Source organism: Rhinatrema bivittatum, chromosome 2 (genome assembly GCF_901001135.1).
Source record: "Rhinatrema bivittatum chromosome 2, aRhiBiv1.1, whole genome shotgun sequence".
Classification (NCBI taxonomy): domain Eukaryota; kingdom Metazoa; phylum Chordata; class Amphibia; order Gymnophiona; family Rhinatrematidae; genus Rhinatrema; species Rhinatrema bivittatum.
Genome location: NC_042616.1, coordinates 679,686,136 through 679,700,906, shown reverse-complemented (window position 1 = coordinate 679,700,906; position 14,771 = coordinate 679,686,136). Strand labels below are relative to the sequence as shown.

General features: G+C 44.9%; 1 protein-coding gene across 5 annotated transcripts in view; it reads right to left on the bottom strand.

Moving 5' to 3' along the window:
- The window catches only part of ZC2HC1A (zinc finger C2HC-type containing 1A), a 223,613-nt gene that overhangs the window by 140,201 nt on the left and 68,641 nt on the right, over positions 1-14,771 (bottom strand). For all 5 annotated transcript variants that reach the window (XM_029591512.1, XM_029591511.1, XM_029591515.1 and 2 more), the window contains exon 4: positions 1,862-2,003. In XM_029591512.1, the coding sequence (XP_029447372.1) occupies positions 1,862-2,003 (142 nt within the window). The remainder of the gene's footprint in view (positions 1-1,861; positions 2,004-14,771) is intronic.

Genomic DNA, 14,771 nt, shown 5'->3' with positions numbered 1-14,771 from the left:
GCTGCCTTTCAACCACCCTGAGGGCTACGTCCACGCCGGAATCGGCCGGCGGACCACCTTTGAGGGATAGCGACTTGACCTCAGGAAAGTCTCGACTGGGGGAGGGACCGTTAGGTTTCACCACAGGAGAAGCGGGGCTCTTCTAAAAGGTACATTTTCTCTCTTCTTTCTTGTAAATTTTACACTATTCTCTTTTGGATAGTGTCCGCATCTGCTATGGGAGACTGAGAAATACTGAAGAGCTAAGCATGCTGCACGGGTATATGTAGGCTGACGTCAGCTTTGAAATCTGACTCCATCTCCCATCTGCTATCAGGAGAGCACAATACTGATTGGGTCCTGAGTCCATCTGGCTACACGCTAGGAAATAAGGCACCTAACAACATGCTTCGATGAGTGCCCAAGAACTGAGCTTCCATGAGGCTGCTCAGATTGCTCATGTAAATAACCGCGTGCATACGAACGCCTAGATAGGCGCTCCTATGCACCCAAACTGGGCGAACAGCACAAGCATGAACCAACAGAACTGAAGGGGGCAGCCTTATGCGCAGGAAGCAATATGCAAAACGCAGCCGGGGCCTACCAGGTGGCGAACAAGAAAATCCTGAGAGCGGGGCCTAGACAAAAGGATGCTCAACCCACCGGGCTACCCATGGTGGGAACGGACATCAGATCAGCGTGCCAAACACAGAGAACAGAGGGGAGAGGAAACCCTTCAAAAACAAACACTTTTTTTTTTTAATTACTCTTTACCTGAGCTCAGCCTGTCGAGGCTAAGTAAAAGGTTGGTCTCTGGCTGTGGGGGGAAGAGGGTAAGGACCTTCACAGTAGTGCTTGGCTTCCTGCACCCACTTGCCTTTCAGCGGTTTTTATTTATTTATTTATTTTTTACAGCCAAGTCCACGCCGGATGAAAAAAAAAACAGCTACCACACCAAGGCACTCAACTGAGGGAGAGACCATAAGGTATCACCACAGGAGAGCATGGCGTAATAGATCTCCTTTTCTCCTATGAAAATTTTTTTCAGCAATCCCCAGTAGAGAGATGCAAGTCTACCATCTGTTGGAGAAGGAGAATACTGGCAGGCTGATGTCAGTGCTGGGGTATATACCATGATGTCAGCTTTGCTTGTCTCCATCCATAGTAGAGGTGCATAACCCACTGGTTTTGGATCCACCTGTCCGTATGCTAAGTAAACCTAATCTTTACAATCCAGCAAGTCTAGTGTGCTCGCCATATTTGTAACACGGACAGCTTTCCCACCCTCTTGCCCAATTCCTTCCTGTTTTAGTTCTACATTTTTTGTGTTGCAGGTATAGTTAAAGAGATTTGTTTTAACTCATCATTAATCACGTAGTCATTTAATTGCAGTATGGTAAGAACTTAGCTTTTAGTTATTTGATGATCTTGTTCATATATACCTTATAATCGATTGCAGCAGTGGGTAGCAGAAAATGGGGTTCCCGAGCCTAGGGAAGAGATAACTTTTTGTTGAGGCACAGGTGGGGGCCCCCTTATTTGGGGAAACAGTGAAGGGCCAGGCAAGAAATGCCATCTTGCTTAGGTGTAAGGCAGGTAGAACAGAGAGCTTCCCTATTTGTCATTTTAGTGGGCTGTAAGGCTCAGGTACACCAGCAGGTAATTTCATTGTGTTTTAATAATAAAGCTGCAGCTTTGTTTATCCAAGTTATCCATATTTGCATTATGAGTGTTGGGGGTGTGGCAGAGGGAGACACACTCAACGGCTGTCAATGCTAAATTATTCGACCTCCACAGGACAAAATGAATTTGGATAATTCAGCCTTTATTGTTCTTGTCAGAACTCTTCCCTATGCACCCTTATATCATACAAGTTACATACCAGGATCATAGGATGGAGGTGGTGGTGGTGGAAGCTCTCCACCTTCTTTGATATGCTTATTAATCCCTTTCACTGCTCGCATAGTTGCTAAAAATTCCTCATGCTTTCTTCTCCAGTTGGATTGTTTCTTTGGGGGTTCTGCCTAAAAACACAAAATAAACATGACTTTTTCCTGTTCTTTACAAACGTCCATCATCACAACATTTTACACAATGCAAGCCAAAATCCTGCAAGATTTGACATCTAATTCTGTTTCAAATGAAATAATTCTAGAGCTGACCTAGTAGCATTTTAAGTTCTAGGGCCTCTAGGGAACCACAATTCTGGGCCCCATTCTATTGGATCCAAAATGAAGAGGAAACCATAATGGAATTACATAAGCCAGAGCTTCCCAAACCTGTCCTGGGGACCCAACAGCCAGTCGGGTTTTCAGGATATCCACAATGAATATGCATGACATAAATTTGCATATACCGAGTCTCCATGATATGCAAAGTTAACTCATGCATATTCATTGTGGAAATCCTGAAAACCTGACTGGTTTGGGAAGCCCTGACATAAGCTTTATTATACAAGTTCACCATATTTTATTTGTATTTATTTGATTTATATTCCACTTTTCAGCATTTCAAAACAGATTACATTGCTTTCCTTTATAAATGATCACTCACTTCTTTCTTGACTCCCCCTATTTCCTTTAATAATCAGGGATTTATGGTGAAATTATTTCCCTTTGTAAATTCATTATGCCTATATCTTATATAGGAATTACTTTATACCTCTAATTCTGTAACAAGATTGTATTAATTGTAAATTTCAGAAAAAATAAAATAAAAAGACAAACAGATTACATTCAGGTACTGTAATCCCCACAGATCTTACAATCTAAGAGCCTGATTCACTAAGCTTTTTACCTATAAATGTAGAATGTGAGAGAAGCCTTAGTGAATCAAGCCCTAAGTTTGTAGATGAGGGTATAGAGTGGAGGAGTAGCCTATTGGTTAGAGCAGCAGGCTACGAACCAGGGAAGCTACGGTTCAAATCCCACTGCCATTCCTTGTGACCTTGGGCAAGTCACTTTAGATTATAAGCCCCCATGAGGATAGGAAAATTGAATGTAATCTGCTTTGAAGTGTTAAATAAGTGGAATATAAATAAGGGCACAGTAATTTAAGTCAGATCTTTAGGGCCTTAAGTTTACATGATCCAGACCAGGAGTAGCCAACGTTTCGTGCACCAATAGCCAATAAACTAGAATTCACACCACCAAAGAGCCTCACATTTTCAAGAAAATGGAGGGGCGAGATGGTTCCAACAAGGACCCTTCTTCCGCCTCATCGCCACCAGTATCTGTTTTTCATTACCCCATTTGTTCCCACCAGTCTCTCTCTCTCAATTCTCACTGTTTTGACCAATCTCTGTCCTTCCACTGGTCTCTCTTGCCTTCTTTCTCCCATCCTGTTCCCAGCAGTAACTCTCTCTCAATCTTCCACCCTACCTCCAGCAGTCCCCTCATCCTGATCCCACCTCTCTTTCTCTCAATTCTCACACCATTTCTCTGCTTCTCTCAATCCCCCATCCAGTCCCCCCACCAGTATCTCATTTCCCTCATCCAGTGTATCAATCCTCCTACCTTGTCTCTACCAGTTTCAGATTTCCCACTAGTCTCTTGAAATCCTCCACTATCTCCACAAGTCTTTCTTCTTTCTTAATTCTTCTCCAGTTTCTCTTAATCCTCCACTACCTGTCAATCCTCCCACCATCATTCTCTTTCTCTCAATCCCATTCTGTTCCTACCAAACTCAGTTTTTGTATCAGTGTCTCTCAATTCCCACCAGTTGTCTCTCAATCTTTTCATTCTTTCCCTTCCAGTCTCTCTCTATCCCTCACTGTTTCCCCACCTGTATCTCTCAGCAGTCTCTTCATGTAGTTCTGGCCCATTTTCCTAATCCTCCCACCCTGTCCCTATCAGTTTCTCTCTCAATATCTCAATTCCATCCGGCCCCCAATAGTCTATCAGTCCCTCCTCCCTATTCCCATCAGCCTCTCTCAATCCTCCCATTAGGCTCTCTCTCTCAATCATTTCAATTCTACCCAGTCTCTCTCTTGTTCTCAATTACCCTGTGCCCACCAATCTCTCTCAATACTCACTCTGCTCCCCAACAGTCTCTCTCTTCCCTCACTCTTCTATCCTGTCCCTACCAGTCTCTCAACTTGTCCCAACCAGCCTCTCTTAGTCTTCATACTCTGTCCTCACCAGTCTCTCTCTCTCAATCCCTCCATGCTTTTCCCCCCTGCCCCAACATAACATCCTTCATCCCACACATGAACGATGATGGAGCATCTGCAGCCCCAACAGAACATCTTCTACCCCATCCCTTGTGCTAGTTTACACCACCCCATCTCCCCACCCTCTGCCCAACAGCAATATCACCCTGACCCCCTTTACCTCCTGTCTTCCCACACACTTTTTCTCTGCCCCTACCTTCTCCCCAGCACATCCCCTCCTGTCCTATGCAGTGCTGCTGGAGTTGCTTTGGGGACAGGAAAGCAAGAGCCATATCTTGCTCATGAAAGAGCCACGTATGGCTCCTGAGCCACAGGTTGGCCACCCCTGATCTAAATACTTTGGAGACAAAAAAAAACAAACAAGAAGTTTTTCAATCTGTGGCCCAATCTCAAATAAGCTCTGATGTCATTAGCAGATAAAAACACAATAGTCATTAAACCCACCAACAAGAGCGGAGAAGTGGTTGTTACGGACAAGGATCAATATATCATAGATGTGCATCAGAAAGTTGGTGATATATATTAAAAATTACCAGTTGACCCCACTTCTGAACTACAGGTCACAATACGGACAATTTCCTCAGACAGTTTTTAACTCTCAAAAACAGTTTTTCACCGTGGACCATCCGCAGTTCTCTGTCGTGTATGATATATCCAAAGTTCATAAATCTCTTTGTAATCCTCCAGCATGACCTATAGTTTCCAGTAATGGGTCCCATTTTGGAATCATTGTCTGTATTACTGAATACTTTTTTAAAACTACAAGTTACTAGAATGTGGTCATATGTGCAAGAATCTCATACGTTACAGAAGTAACAACAAGTTTGTACCATCTTGGAACACATGCTCATGGTAATGGAAACATAATACACTTGTCCCCCAGGAGGCAGCACAAAGTCATTCAGGATCTTTGAATCCATAAAGTATAGCCACAGCGTTATTTCCACCATTTTTTTTTTTAATGCAGTTGGTCACTCATTGAAAAACAAATTCTTTCGTTATGAGGACACCTATGGACTCTGCGGTAGACCCATCAGTAGCCAACCTTTATGTAGCCCATTTCAAACAATATTATATTTATATTTCACAGAAGTACTCAAAGATGTTATTGTGGTCCAGATACAGATCTTTCATTCATCTGGATTCATCAGTAGTTGAGCTTAAAAGTTTTTTCAATGGATCAATTCTTTAGATCCTTGCTTAAAATTCACAATGAATTATCATAATCAAAATATAGCTCTCTTTTAATATTTGGATAACTATTGAATCCAGCCATATTCGCACATAAGTTCATCGCAAAAGATCGGAGAATAACAACCTTCTTAAATTTCAGAGTTTTCATCCTAAATCTTGAAAGTTAACCTCCCAAGTAAGAATTTTTTCGCTTATGTTGCTTATATTCCACTTTAAGAGACAGTCTCAGATTATGAAATAAAGGTTTTTACAACAAAGATCTCCAGTTACCATAGTCAAATCAGCATATTACAGAGCTCTTTATTCTGACAGACAAGAACCAATGCAATGTAACAAACAAAATCTCGAGCAGTCCTTAGCTATTCCAATAAAGTATCAGCTCTACCATCCAGCATCTGACGTCACTGGCACGTACTTACTACGCACCCTATTTTTGCAGAAATAGCACTTATAGCATTTTACTGCGGGGCACCTATTTGTGACTATATGGTGTCTGCTGATCTGCTTCCTCTCTCTTCTTCTGCTAATATTGACACATCAAGATTGAGACATACATAATCAACATAATGAACTATGTACTTTAATGATCAAGGAATATGCATGGGAACATCTGATTACACATAATAAAATAATACATCAATCATATACAGACTGTGACTCCACAGCAGTAGTTTCTGTGTTTCAATGTTCCAGTCCACAACTTTACATTTGGTGAACTAAAAGGACAGTACAAAAAAAATAGTTTTAAGACTGAGAAAGAGTTGCTTACCTGTAACAGATGTTCTTTGAAAACAGCAGGATGTTAGTTCTCACTCATTGGTGACATCAGATGCAGCCTGGCATGGAAAACTTCTGTCAAAAGTTTCCAGAACTTTGACTTTGAATACTGAGCATGCCCAGCATGCCCTACACCACGCGTCCACGCAGGGTCCCTCTTCAGTCTTTTAACAGAATCAGATTCAAATCAACAAAAATAGGAGAAACCCAACTCCGCAGGGTGGCAGACAAGTTTCATGAGGACTAACATCCAGCTGTCATTGGAGAACACTTGTTATAGGTAAGCAGCTCTGCTTTCTCAGAAGATAAGCAAGATGGTAGTCCTCACATATGGGTGAATCCCTAGCTACAGGCTGCTCCTGAAAAAAAAAAAGGGGACCAACAGACACCAAAACAGGTGCCAATGGGCACAACAACAGTGCTGTTGGTAACAGAGGGGGAGCCAGCCTGAAACCAAACAATGGCCCTAGGCAGGGAGAGTTAGGTTCTACACCTCAAAGAGATTCTGAAGGACAGACTGGCCAAACCTACCATCACATTGGCCATCCCTATTCAGATAAAAGTGAGATGCGAATGTATGGAGAGAACTCCGCGTCGCAGCCTTGCATATCTCCTGCACAGGAACTGCTCGTAAGTAGGCCACCAATGTTGCCATGGCTCTGACAGAATGAGCCTTGACATGACCCTCTAGATGCAGTCCCACCTGGGCATAACAGAAGGAGATGCAATCTGCTAACCAATTGGATAATGTCTGCTTAACAATGGCAACTCCCAACCTATTGCTATCAAAAGAAATAAAAAGTTGGGTGGACTATCTATGAGCTTCTGGTTACTCCAGATAGAAGACTAAGGCTTGCTTGCAGTCTAAACTGTGTAGTGCTTGTTTGCCTTGGTGCAAATGGGGCCTGGGAAAGAACGTTGGCAGGACAATGGACTGGTTAAGATGGAAGTCCGTCATCACCCTAGGCAGGAACTTAGGGTGGTCTTGTGCACGCACCCTGTCATGATAAAACAGTATAAGGTGGATAAGTCACTAAGGCCTGAAGCTCGCTGACCCTGCAGCTGAAGTGACCGCCACAAAAAAACATGACCTTCCAGGTCAGGTACGTCAGGTCACAGGTGCACGGCGGCTCAAATGGAGCTTTCATCAGCTGAAAGTGGGAGGCCACAACTGAAGCAGGCCCCACACGAAACTGACAACTATAGGCTGTACTTAAATGGGCACAACTTCCACACCCTGGTGGAACATGCCAATCATACTCAGGTGAACCCTAATGGAATTGGTCTTTAAGCCAGCTTACAAGAGAGGCAGGTGGTTTTCAAGCAGTTTTTGTGTGGGCAGGAGAACAGATCTAGGGCCTTCTGCTCACACCACACAGAAAACCTCCTCCACTTCAGTCCATAGAACTTTCTAGTGAAAGGTTTTCTAGAGACATATCTTCAGACATATCTTCAGAAAGATCAAGCAGCTATAGATTAACCTCTCAACATCCAGGCTGTGAGGGACAGGGCCTGGAGGTTGGGAAGCTGCAGCCTGCCCTGGTCTTGCTTGAGGAGATATGGGGAAATCCCCAGATGGACAACTCCCATAGGAGTGGAAACCAGACCTGTCTTGGCCAATGAGGGGCTCTGTCCTCACAAAGCTTCAAGAGAGTATTTGCCAATAAGGGAATTTGAGGATATGTGTACAGAAGATCCTTGATCCAATGACGAGCCAGGACATCCGAGGCTCATTTCCAGTCCATCCGTACAGGGAGCAGAACAGAGTTACCTTCCTGTTCCAGGGGAACGCAAACATATCTATATATGGGCTCCCCCAGAGGCAGAAGATCCAATTCGCTACCTCCTGGTTCAGGGACCACTCATGGGGTCTGAAGGTATGACTCAGTCTGCCCGCCACCTTGTTTTCCATACCTGCCAGATATGTTGCACTGAGCACCATCCCGTGGCACAAGGCCCATGACCAAATCTGGATTGCTTCCCGACAGGAGGTACGATCCCATACCTCTCTGCTTTTTGACATACCACATTGCTACCTAGTTGTCTGTCTGGATCAGGACAGTCAATCTCTGAAAGCCCATAGAGCATACCTGATCTCCCACAGCTCCAGGAAGTTGATTTGGCAACAGCGTTCCTGGGAGGATCAGAGGCCCTGGGTGTGGAGCCCCTTTGCATGAACTCCCCAGCCCAGAATGCATGCATCCACGGTTAGGACAAGTTGTGTAGGACAACTCTGGAAAGATCTCCCATTCAAGATTGGAGAGTCACTGCTACCAGGACAAAGTGTCCCGGAGAGATGGGGATACAAGCCTGGAGGCTCTGTGTGGCCTGGCACCACTGCAATCTCAGGGTCCAATGGGCTCTGCGCATGTATAAACATGCCAAGGGAGTGACATGGACAGTTGTGGCCATGTGATCCAACTTCAACATGTCCCGTGCTGACACCTGCTGGCTCCCTTTAATCTCTGATGGCGGCCCATGAACACCCGGATGGTCAAGCTCATGGACAAAATGGATCCTGCCTGAGATGTGCTCCTGACCAGCCAATCGTCCAGATAGGAGAAGACATGCACTCCCAGCCTGTGGAGGTACGCCAGTCAGGCATTTTATGAAGACATGTGGGGCTGACGCTAGGCCAAACAGCAACACTCTATACTGGAAATGCTGTTGCCCCACCATGAATTGGAGATACTTCCTGTGATTTGGGAAGATCTTGATTATGGGTGTACATGACTGAGATCGAGGGAACATAGCCAGTCCCTGCTTTGTAGGAGGGGGATCGATGTGCCCAGGGAAACCATCTTGAACTTTTCTTTTTTTTTTTTTAGAAATTTAAGACCCTTAGGTCTAGGATGGGATGGAGTCCTCCTGTTCTTTCGGAATCAAGAAACACCTGGAATAGAATCCCCACCCTCTCTGCCTTGGTGGAATAGACTCAACCGCCCTGGAAGTTAAGAGGGCGGAGAACTCTGCAAGCAGTACTTACTAATGCGCTACCAGCCCCCAAAATGAGCACGTGAGCAATTTGGCGGGACACTGAATAGGTATAATTGGTATCCTTGATAGACGATGGACAGAACCCACAGGTTCAAGGTTATACTGGGCCACCGGTTCGCCAAGATCCGAAGCCAGCATCTCTGGTACAGGCAACTGGCTTATGCTCCCTCCAATCCAGTCAAAACCCCATCCCGGGAGTTGACCAAGGTGCCAGCTGGGGCTTGGAAGCTCTCTGCCAAGCACCTGCAGGTGTGTTGTGGTTCCCGGTGTCCCCCTGCCCCAGATGTGTTTCTCTTCTCCCCAGGGGCGAACTGGCCTATCAGGGGATCAATCATCCCCTGATGGGCCGATGCAGTTAGTAGCTGAGTAATGTTGCGTGCCACCGCCGGCAGCCAGGCTGGCGGTGGCTGAAGAATGGAGAGATACTGCGAGCCGCTGCTGGAGGCCAGGCCAGTGGTGGCTGAAGAGCGAAGGCCAGGCTTATTGGGCCAAACAATAAGAAGAGACTCCACGTGAGAGAGGAAACTTGCATTTGTGTGTGATCGAGAGCTTGTATGTAAGTGAGAGAGCATGTGTGTGATTGAGACAAAGACTGGTCAGGGAGGTGACTGGTGTGTGTGTGTGTGTGTGTGTGAGGAAGAGAGACTGCTCAGGGAGGTGACTGGTGTGTGTGTGTGAGGAAGAGAGACTGGTCAGGGAGGTGACTGGTGTGAGAGAGACTGGTTGTGGGCCCTAAGGAAAAGGACTGAGGACAGAGCTTCAGCAGCCACTGCTGCTTCTGGTTTGTGCTATTGGCCTGCAAGGGAAAGGAGTAGGAGAGTAGCTGCCATTTTAATTATTGGGTATTATGTGATGTGTCTGCTGTTTTGAAATATGTTATTGATATTTGGACAATTTTTAATAATTTATGAGTTTTTAATTGTTGGATGTTTTTCTGTTCATCAGCTGTTTTGTAACAGTTATTAATATAGTTTTACAGTTATTTCTGTGTGGGGATCTATATCAGCTTGGCTTGTCTGTTTTCCTAATAGGAGGTGTATTAGTGTTTAGGGCCTGGTTTAATATTTGTAGTGTTGCCTTTTCATAGATAGAGTTGTTACTGTTTGAGTGTGTTCCATAATACAGGTGTAACTTTGTACGGATTAGTTTGTGTGCATTCCAGATCCTGGAACTATGCTAGGTGCTATATTTCTCTTTCCATTTCTTCAGGTTTGCATTGTATGCAGAGTTGCTTTTTTGGTTTTCCATTCCAGTTTGTCTCCATATTTATAATTTGTGGTCTTTCTGTACTTGGTGAAGGTCAGTTCTGTGTGTGAGACTGAGATGAGGTATTTTACCAGCATAAAGACAATTGTATCAATCTTATTTGTTGTGTTTTTTCAATAGGACATGCATTGGTGGTGAAATGCTGTCTTTTCATACGGAGGAGTATTGTGCCTGCCAGTAAAGGGAGTTTGTTTTGCTTTTATTGAGAGGTCATCAGAACCAGAATATCTTTTCTGTATGGTGAGTTGTACGGGTAATGCCCTAGTTCTTGTCTGACCCATTGTTAGGGGATGAGGGGTTTCCTGAGGATGCAGAATACATGTTTACAGTTAGTCCCATAACAGTCACATGTTCAGTGTGTCACACATGTGAAAACAATCGGTCAGGTGTGTCCCAGCTGAAAATAAGGTTGAGAACCACTGGTTTGGGTATAGATACACAGACAAAAGGGAAAAAGCACAGGACTGCTCCTATGGCTATGTCCATAAGCAAAGCACATCAACAATACTATCTGAATTTTCAAGAAAGCTCATTACCCGGTAAAAAAAAAAAGTGTTGCTAGCTGCAATTTTTATGGGTATCATAAGGCTTGGGGATAACTGTACAGAGCAACAGTTACTACTTTTAAGAGAAATATGGGAGTAGCCTGCACAGTGGTAGTTACTATCTTAAGAAGCTTTCTGGGCAGACTGGATGGACCAGTTAGTCCTTTTCTGCATTTATTGCTATGTTTCTTTATGTATGATTCTTAGAGCAGTTAATCTCCAGTCTCTCTTACTTACTCATGCCACCCCTCTCCATAGGTTTCCAGCTTTTGCTTCTAATGTCTGATATATTCACATATAGAGGTGGTTCCTATCTTACAGGATATATCTGTAAAAAGGGCAGAAATTAATTGCCTGTGAGATGAAGTCAGTTTTTAAACTTATATAAATAAGGGTACCTTACAGCAGCATCTGACAAGCTGGATTGCATGCCATCACTGAAGTGAGAAATTGTAAACACCAGTTAGCTCCAACCATAGGCAGTGGACTTGAGAGGAACTCTGCAGCAATTTCCTACTCCTCCCCTATGGTTTCTTGCCAGTTATTCTCTTTGCTGATTCCTCCTGATTAAGATCCCGCTTCATGTGAAACCCATCTAAAACTAGTGGATTTCTCACTATTAATTCTATCCCTTTATTATTCTAAACCTCTAGTAGAAGTTTGAGAATAACCAGGGCCCCTAATTTTTTTGTGGTAGTTCAGAAATAGATTCTGTGGCAAGACTTAGGAAATTCTGAGACAATTCTGCAGCACATTTGTATAAATTTGAATCATTTTGCATACTAAATGTAAATATATATTTGCATAATAAAAATGAAGTTGTTTTCCAAACTTTCTTTGCATATATAAAGCATATATGTAACAGGTGGTCTCCGAGGACAGCAGGATTTTAGTCCTCACACATGGGTGACATCAAATGGAGCCCCAATGCAGAAAACTTATGTCAAAGTTGCTAGAACTTTGATTAGGTACACTGAGCATTCCTAGCATGCCATAAACCCTTGCAGGGTCCCTCTCCATTCTTGTATCATACAATTCTAAAAAATAAAAAAAAATAGGAGAAACCCAACTCTGCAGGGTGGCGGGCTGGTTTCATGAGGACTCAGAGGACATCTTTTACAGGTAAGCAACTCTGCTTTCTCCAAGGACAAGCAGGAATGGTAGTCCTCACACACATGGATGAATCCCTAGCTACAGGATGCTCCCCAACACAAAAGGGGACCAACAAACACCTAACCAGGTGCCAACACACACAACAACAATGGTGCTGTTGGTAACAGAGAGGGAGACGCCTGGGTTCTACACCTTAAACAGGTTCCGAAGAACCTACTGGCCGAAAGTACTGTCACATTAGCGACCCCTAATCAGACAGTGAGATATGAATGTGAGGAGAGAACTCCACGTTGCAGCTTTGAAGATCATCTCCACGGGAACTGCTCACAAGTGGGCCACAATGCTGCCATGGCACCAACAAAATGAGCCTTTGCATGACCTCTAAAATGAAGTCCCGACTGGGCATAACAAGGAGATGCAATCTGCTAGCCAAATGGATAGTGTCCATTTGGCAACAGCAACACCCAATCTATTCTTGTTAAAAGAAATAAAAAGTTGGGTGGACTGTCTATGAGCTTCTGTCCACTCCAGGTAGAAGGCTAAGGCTTGCTTGCAATCCAAACCGTGCACTGCTTGTTCACCTTGCTGCGAATGGGGCCTGGGAAAGAATGTTAGGAGGATGGACTGGTAAAGATGGAAGTCCGTCACCACCTTAGGCAGGAACTTCAGGAACATACATAAGACCACCCTGTCAGGATAAAATAATGTAAAGTGGATAAGTCACTGGAGATCACTGACTTCCCACACTTATTTTCCCACACTTATCTGTTTCACCAACCACCAAGTTCAGGGCCCTTGTTGGTAACTGTTTGATTCAAATTTCCTGCCATTGATGCAGTTGGAGTTGCAGTTTTCTGCCATTGATGCAATGTTGGAGTTGCGTCAAAGGTGAGCATAAGGCTTAATGGATAAGAGTAGTAACTGCCACATCAAGCATGTTACCCCGATGTTTTTTTACCCAACTGCACAGATCAATGCCTTGTTGATGTTGTCTGAATGTAAATCCTGTTTTCCACATTTCCCCCTGCCGCTGAAGCAGAGAGCAACGCTGTATATGCATTCAAAGTGATGTATCAGGCTTAATTGGTTTAGGGTAGTAACTGCAGTAATAAGCAAGCTACCCCCATGCTTATTTGTTTGCCCAGATTGTGAAGTTCAGTCCTTGTTGGTTGTTGTCTGAATGCGAACAACTATAGGCTGTACGGAGATGGGCGTACATATACACCTTGGTGGTATGGGCCAAATGCACTGAGATCAATGGATTTGGTCTTTAAGCCAGCTTCCGATAGGTGTAGACGTAAAGTAATTTTGGTGTGGAGCAAGAGGAGAACAGATTTAAGGCTTTCTGCTCACACCACATGGAAAACCTCCTCCACTTCAGTCTGTAAGACTTTCTAGTGGAAGGTTTTCTGGAAGCCATCAGAACCCGAGACACATCCTCAAAAAGATCAAGCAGCTGCAGGTTAAACTTAACATCCAGGCTGTGAGCAATAAGGGCCTGGAGGTTGGGATACCACAGCCAGTTTTGATTTTGCATGATGAAATCTGAGGAACTCCCCAGACTGATCATTCTCCGGATAGACAACTCCCGTAGGAGTGGACATCGGACCTGTCTCATCAAATGAGGGGCTCGCAAAGCTTCAAGATCCCATGCTTACATTTTTCACATAGAATGTGGTGACTTGATTGTCCTACCCATATCCTCAGCAACAGTTCCTTAAGGATCTCGTGCACAGGGACCACCATGATCTTCTTAGGAGGCTCCACGAACTGGAGGATCTCAAGCATTTTGTGCCTGGCATCCTCCTTTGTTAATTGAAATGGGATAGCTTCCACCATCACCCTCACAAACCCTATGAAGGTCAAGTCCTCAGGTGGAGACTTCCTTTGCTCCTCTGTAGAAGGATCTGATGGGAGACTCTCGGAACAGGACTCAGGAGTCACAGGTTTCCTCATCCTTCCTCATTCTCACTGTAAGCAATTGGGTATGGGTCTCTAGGTACTCGGCCTTCTACCAAAGGTACAAGCACAAGCACAAGTAAAACTGGATTGGGGGGGGGGGGGGGGAAGAGTGGCAGGCCTTGGCTTGTCTGCCAGCCAGCCTCGGTGGAGCTTCCTTCTCGGAGGAATCAGCATTGTCCACTGTATCAGTAGGAGGGAGGCTTTGGTGATCCATTGGGCACAGATGCTGTCCCAGCACCATTGCCAGCTGGGTCAGTAACCCTCTGATGAGCATGTTGAGCTTCTCCAGAAGCAGTACAAGGATGGGCGGCATCAGATCTGATGCCGGCAGTGCCACAGGACCGAGACCCTGCTCCAGCTCCTCCTCAAATGTTCCCGATGCCAACACCGAATGGAAGGAAGGAGGGGTGACCAGATCCTCTTTGGACCCTTGATGTGGATCAGTGACTGGCATCAGGACCGGTGGAGCCTTTTGCAGAACCCTCACACTGATAGATTGGCACTCCTTGGCACAGGGGCATTGCAGCATGAGCCGGTGCATACCCGTGCCTCAACAGGGACTGGTGCTGAAGCTTTTTCAGCTTCCCTCAATGCTCGGCCCGGTCCTTCCCTGGGGTCGAGGAACCAGACGTCCTCTGTTTGGAGGAGAGCGACAATGGTCAGTTTCTGGTGCCCCTTTCCGTCGATGGCACAGACGGTCCCACCAATGTCAATGGCTCAGTGTCCACTGGTCCGGCTCCTTAGTCCTTCAATGCCGAATTCGCCGA